Below are 6,960 nucleotides of genomic sequence, written 5' to 3' on the forward strand. Positions count from 1 at the left end.
AGCACGATTTGGCTGCGGCCGGGCGGAGAAGGGGCGGGGCGGGGCAAGTGCCGGAACGCCCACGCGCGCATGCGCAGACGCTCCGGTGCGCATTCATCAGACGGAAGAGAACACTGCGTCGAAATGCGTTCCCGGCGCTGAGCGCGATTCGGAGCCGCGCACGCGCAACTCGCACGACTGAAGCCCGATGAAGGAGGAAATTTCATCTGCAGAACCCAGCTCCCATTGGAGCGGAGAACGATTAGGGGTGGAGCGCATTGTCTGGCGCCTGCGTCTTGCCGGCGAGCGCGCTAGCGGTCGGCGGTGTTGCTGGCGGGAGAGACTGCAACGCCGATGTCTGAGGAGCGATGCCGAGAGAAATCATCACCCTACAGTTGGGCCAGTGCGGCAATCAGAGTGAGCGAACCTCCCAGACCCTCTGCCTCCCAGGTTCCTTAGGTGCAAGAGGCCCTCGCAATAAGGTCATAGCTTCGGTCTGTCTGCAGAATCCTAGTTCTCCCCCACAAAGGCGATTCCCAACCCTGTGCCCAACTGCCTAAAGCCAATGGACCTTCCCCTGTCCAGTCATTGGCCTAGACACTAGGGAGTCCCAAGGCTAATCTAGATCCCTAGACCCAGGCGTTCAAATCCCCCACTGGCTATTTGGAACCTACCCAGACTCACGTATCTTTTTTCTTCACCTTCCGCCTCCCTCTCTTAGTTGGGTTCGAGTTCTGGAAACAGCTATGTGCCGAGCATGGCATCAGTCCCGAGGGCATCGTAGAAGAGTTCGCCACGGAGGGCACTGACCGAAAGGACGTCTTTTTCTACCAGGTGCTCCCCCAAGTGACTTGACCAGGACCCTGGCGGGACTGGCAGCGCGATCTGGTGCTGGGAAACTCTGAGTGGATGGATGGGAACAGAGTGGCTATCTTGAGGGAGAGCCTGCAGGAGCCAGAGTTGGGAGGCTTCAGGACTTGACCCATCCTGGCTTCCCTCTGACAGGCAGATGATGAGCACTACATCCCCCGGGCTGTGCTGCTGGACCTGGAGCCCCGGGTGATCCATTCCATCCTAAACTCCTCCTATGCTAAGCTCTACAACCCAGAGAACATCTACCTGTCGGAGCATGGCGGAGGAGCTGGCAACAACTGGGCCAGCGGATTCTCCCAGGTCATTTGCTGTTCCCCTGAAGGGCTCTCAACTCTGTGGGTGGGCACAGGCCCTGTGGTTTTTCTACAGATGAAACTAGGTCAGAGATGTTCGAGTGCTGAGTAAGATAGCCATGGCTCCAGGAGCTAACTGGAACGCTAAGGACGCAGTCTAGCTAGTGCTTTGTTGCAGGCCATTTAAATACTTTCTGTGTTATCTTTGTAAACCTCTGACTAACCCTAGAAGTAAGTACCATGGGTTTATGATATTTTATCTACTTCTTCAGACTCAAAACAAAACTCTGAAATCAAAGATATTTCAAACTTCACTTAGCAAAACCAATGCGCAATGGAGAAGGAAGGCTATGTTGATGTATCTCGTTACCTTATTGTCAGCACTCAGGCCTCTCACTGTAGAAATGTCTGATAACACACCTCCAAGCTCCACGGCTGTATCAGTACTGTTTATTTGGCAGGTTCTAGGAATGTGCTAAACATCACATACTAGACAAACTTAGATTGCTGAGCTATGCATCACATCCACAGCCTTGACGTGATCTTTTTGTTAAATATGAATATTTATTTATTTTGAGAAAGTTTCTCTACTTAGCCTTGGCTGTCCTGGAACTCACTTTGTAGACCAGGCTGGCCTCAAACAGAGATCCACCTGCCTCTGCCTCCTAAATGGCGAGGTTAAAGGTGTGCTCCGCCATTGCCCAGCTAATATGCAATTTATGATTGTATGCCCAAAACTACCTTTCAGAACCTGAAGAATTTTGATTTCTAAAAATATCTGGTCCTGTGGATATTAAATGGCGAAGTGTGGACCTGTGTTTTACTTTTAGTGAGGAAACAGATAAATCTTCCTGAAGTCAGATGACTAGGTGGGCATGAGCTACAGTGGTAGAGATGGCTGGACATGTAGTTCAGTTGGGAGGATACTGGTCTAGTATGTTCGAAGCCCTGGCTTCAGTCCTTAACACTGCATAAAACTGGGCAGAGTGGTCCGTACTGGCAATAGACACAGGAGACGCAGAATGTCAAGGTTATCCTCAGCTAAGCAGAGAATTTGATGCTAGCCTTGGATACATGAAACCCTGTCTCAAAAAAATAAAATAAGTTGGGCAGTGATGGTACATGCCTTCAATCCCAGCATTTGGGAGGCAGAAGCAGAGGCAGGCAGATTTCTGAGTTTGAGGCCAGCCTGGTCTACAGAGTGAGTTCCAAGACAGCCAGCACTATACAGAGAAACTCTGTCTTGAAAAAAACAAAATAAATAAATAGAAAATAAAATACAGAGCCCTTCCTAGCATAAGCAAGGTCCTGGATTCTAGTGATTCAAAACTATATGTGACCAAATCACCTTGGTTGGGTTTTAAAGTAACCAATGTTGTAGTAACTCTTGAGTGCAGAGCAAGGCAGCTATGGTGCATGTAAGAATCAAGGGTGGAGGGCTGAGAGAGATGTCTCAGCGGTTAAGAGCACAGAGGTCTGGAGTGCAATTCCCAGCAACCACACGGTTGCTCACCATCATCTGTCATGGGAGCCAATGCACTCTTCTGAGTGATGCTGTCTTCTGTCGTGCAGGCACACACATAGAATGCTCATATGCCTATACGTATGCATGGGTGACTACTCTGAGGTCAGCTCCTGTCCCATGCTCTGTCCCACCTCACCCTTCTTCACATCTGTCCAGGGAGAAAAAATCCACGAGGACATTTTTGACATCATAGATCGGGAGGCAGATGGCAGTGACAGTCTAGAGGTGAGTGTCCCAGGAGTATCAGTGGAGCTGGTCAATGTGGAGCAATACCATTTAGAAATTATTCCCTGTTTTCAACCATTGAGATGGCTGAGCAGGTAACGATGCTCGTATTCAAGCTTGACAACCTGAGGTTGATCCGTAAGACCCGTGACAGAGAGAACTGACTCCAAAAAGTTGTGCTCTGACCCTGCGGGTACATAGTGGTGTGCACACGCGCGCACACAATGATGATAATTTTTTAAAAGCTACCTATTAGATTCAAGACCAACTCATTGATCCTTGCATTGGACAGAGGCTACTGAGTCTTATTGAAGAGAGGATGGAGTCTCCTGGGAAATGAGGGGACTTGGGAAGACGAGTCCAAGACATTGTGGGATGTGTCTAGTTGGGTATTAGGGCTAGAGAGATGGCTAGTGTGGATAAGAGCATTTCTTGCTCTTGCAAAACATCTGGGTTTAGTTCCCAGCACCCAGCACGGTGGTTCACAGTCATCTATAACTGCCCTCTTATAACCTCCACAGGCACCAGGCACACACATGTATGCACACATATGTGTGTGTGTATGCATATACATAGACGCAGGCAGGCACTTAAAATAAAAATAAGCTTAAACTTTTAAAATGAAATCCTGTCACTAAACACCGAAACGCTTACAGCCCCTTTCTTACACAGGGATTTGTACTGTGTCATTCCATTGCTGGGGGGACAGGCTCTGGCTTGGGCTCCTACCTCCTGGAACGGCTAAATGACAGGTAAGTAAGCCTGCCTTTGGGAGACTAGGTGAAGGCGGGTCCTTTCTCTTCATTTCCTACGGCCTTTGGGGCCCAGCAGACATAGCTCCCTCCGTGCTGTAGCCCTACCATTCCCTCCGACTGGGAGGAAACTGAGGGTACAAGGGAAAAGCCCAATAGCACTTGCAGAGCTAATACCAGCATGGAGGCCCTGCTTTGAGTGGCCAAGGAGTGTGTCCAGGTTTGGAGCCTAGGATTTTACAGAGTTTCTTCCCTTGCCCTTTTGGAGTTTTGTCTTTTCAAAAGCTACGTCCTCCTGTTCTACTGCTTTTGGCCCGACTCTACTTTTCCTATTCACCGACAAATGCTCCTAGACCTATTCAGAAGGCTAATGTTCACCAAGTCTCTAATCGGGTGCCCTCTTCTCTCTACCCCACCAGGTACCCCAAAAAACTAGTGCAGACATACTCTGTGTTCCCCAACCAGGATGAGATGAGTGACGTGGTGGTCCAACCCTACAACTCCCTCCTCACACTAAAGAGGCTGACCCAGAACGCGGACTGTGTGGTGAGACATGGATTCTTGTTCCTGCTCCCATGCCCCTGTCTGTTCATCTTCATTTTGAGCTCTCTTGTGTCGAACGCTTGAGAAAGGCCATTTGGAGTGAATGTTTCCGACCATTAGGTTCAAGGAGAGACTCGGACCAAGCTCCCGCTGTTCCTGCTTTCATAGATCTTCTACTCTTTGCTATCCCTTTTAGGTGGTGCTGGACAACACGGCCCTGAACCTGATAGCCACAGACCGCCTACACATCCAGAACCCATCCTTCTCCCAGATCAACCAGCTGGTGAGCCCCCCTCCTGGAGGGCAAGCCCTCTCTCTGCGAGAGGGTCATCAGAGGAGGGACATTCCACCTCCACCAAGCCCCATAACACAGTATCTGTTCCCAGGTGTCCACCATCATGTCAGCCAGCACCACCACCCTGCGCTACCCTGGATACATGAACAATGACCTCATCGGCCTCATCGCCTCGCTCATTCCCACCCCTCGGCTCCACTTTCTCATGACTGGCTATACCCCCCTCACCACGGACCAGTCAGTAAGAGCTGCCTCGGTGTCCCTTTCCCATACTCTCCAGGAGCTGCTCTTTGCAGCTCTTCTCCACCCACCTCCCCAGATTCTGTACTCAGGGACTGACTGCCACCAGCTTGCAGCCTGCCCCTCCCCCTCCGCTTTGTACCACCTTTGGCTCCTGCAGGAGCAGTGCCCACTGGGATAATAAAATAGCTCACTGCTCAAGGGCATGGGATTGGTGAGCTGAGAGCTGTGATCCTGACCCCACGGCAGAGACTCAGCCCAGACCTGATCTAAAGACAGTCCCCAGAGACCACGCCACCTGCAAGCTGATGGGGACAGAGTTGACTCTCTTCCTCTGTCCATGCATCTCTGGGTTCCTCCCTGACTGATGACCAGGTCTCTGAACCCCGTTCTCTCAGGTGGCCAGTGTGAGGAAGACAACAGTCCTGGATGTCATGAGGCGCCTGCTACAGCCCAAGAATGTGATGGTGTCCACAGGCCGGGATCGTCAGACCAACCACTGCTACATCGCCATCCTCAACATCATCCAGGGAGAGGTGGACCCCACCCAGGTAAGGGAGGCCCCTTCACCCTAGCCTCAGGCCCACAGGATGGTTGCCAGCAGCAACCACCCCCTCTCTGCCCACCCCAGGTCCACAAGAGCCTGCAGAGGATCCGGGAAAGGAAACTGGCCAACTTCATCCCCTGGGGCCCAGCCAGCATCCAGGTGGCCCTGTCAAGGAAGTCTCCCTACCTACCCTCAGCCCACCGGGTCAGCGGGCTCATGATGGCCAACCACACCAGTATCTCCTCGGTGAGCGCAGCCTCCTGTTGTCTTTTTGTTACTGGGAATCAATCCCAGGGCTTCAGGAATGGTAGGCAGCTCTCCCTGCTCTGAGCCATACCCCTAGCTCCTGGTCTTAGGCCATTCTGCTCCACTCCCTACTGTCATTCGCTCCCCATGCCCCATCTGTCCCCATTCTGTGTCTTGCGCTGGATGCCATTCTGAAGATCCCCTCTCCAGCTGTGTACGCTGCTTGTGCTTTACCCCCATCTCCGTTCCTTACACACACACACACACATACACACACGCACATATACACACATATACACACACACACATACACATATACACACATACACACACATACACATATACACACGCACATACACACACGCGCGCGCACACACATACACACACATATACACACATACACACATATACACACACGCACATACACACACGCGCGCACACATACATACACACACACACACACACGCACGCACACACACGCACACACCACACACCCTCCTAGCCTCTGTGGAGAGTAACAGTACCTCGGTTCCCGGGCTCTCTGGACTGTGCCATTTCTTGATTTCTTTGTGACTGGACTGTGCCGTTTCTTGATTTCTTTGTGACTGGACTGTGCCGTTTCTTGATTTCTTTCTTTGTGACCCTCCCGCTACCCCTGTGCCTTAAGCTCTTCGAACGGACCTGTCGCCAGTTTGACAAGCTGCGGAAACGGGAGGCCTTCATGGAGCAGTTCCGCAAGGAGGACATCTTCAAGGACAATTTTGACGAGATGGACACCTCCAGGGAGATTGTGCAGCAGCTGATTGACGAGTACCACGCGGCCACACGGCCAGACTATATCTCCTGGGGCACCCAGGAGCAGTGAGTCACGGACGACAGGGACCCTCATCTGCCTTACCGGTTAGCCCAGGCCCTGCCAGGCTGACTTCCCCTCGGAGCACAGATCAGGGACCTCACAAGTCCTCGCGTACACACGCACCGTCTGTCGGCTTGGGGGTGGGTTTACTTCTTCTCTGAGAGTATTTATCTTTAATAAAGCACTGGATGTAAACCAAGCCACCCCCCGGTCTCTGAATTCACACTGGGGAATGGGTGTGGAGGTACCCGCTTCTGCATAGCTGACGGTTTCCTTCTGCACTTCCAACGTCTTCAACTCGGGGCCGAAAGCCGCCTCTAGCTTTGCCTTTGGCCTAATTGTGGAGGACACAGATGGCTCTTGACCCTGCTGGAATTCTTTTCCAGAGTAAAAGGAAGCACAGATAAGATCTTTTTCTCCGTTCAACCTCCTCTGGTCTCAGTTCCTCCACACTGTATCAGATGAACACTCCTCCACTTGCACATTTCCACACTGGAGTGTCCTGTTTGCATGCCTATTGCATGCCTGGGGCCACCACACTACCTACCTCCAGCCTCCTAAGCAGGGAAGTCAACCTATGTGCCTT

General features: G+C 51.7%; 1 protein-coding gene across 2 annotated transcripts; it reads left to right on the forward strand.

Moving 5' to 3' along the window:
* The first annotated feature begins 57 nt into the window (after positions 1 to 57).
* On the forward strand, positions 58 to 6,577 carry Tubg1 (tubulin, gamma 1). 2 transcript variants are annotated; one of them, XM_017314211.2, is made up of 11 exons: positions 58 to 396; positions 701 to 813; positions 985 to 1,152; positions 2,718 to 2,895; positions 3,568 to 3,647; positions 4,067 to 4,193; positions 4,387 to 4,473; positions 4,577 to 4,726; positions 5,124 to 5,276; positions 5,357 to 5,518; positions 6,186 to 6,573. In XM_017314211.2, the coding sequence occupies exons 3-11, from the start codon at positions 1,067 to 1,069 to the stop codon at positions 6,381 to 6,383; spliced, it is 1,221 nt and encodes a 406-aa protein (XP_017169700.1). In that variant the 5' UTR covers positions 58 to 396; positions 701 to 813; positions 985 to 1,066; the 3' UTR covers positions 6,384 to 6,573. The 2 variants fall into 2 exon arrangements, with proteins under 2 accessions (XP_017169700.1, NP_598785.1); NM_134024.3 differs by having other exon boundaries at positions 271 to 396; positions 2,827 to 2,895; positions 6,186 to 6,577.
* The last annotated feature ends 383 nt before the right edge of the window (positions 6,578 to 6,960 follow it).

The sequence above is a fragment of the Mus musculus genome, chromosome 11, assembly GCF_000001635.26.
Source record: "Mus musculus strain C57BL/6J chromosome 11, GRCm38.p6 C57BL/6J".
Taxonomy (NCBI): Eukaryota; Metazoa; Chordata; class Mammalia; order Rodentia; family Muridae; genus Mus; species Mus musculus.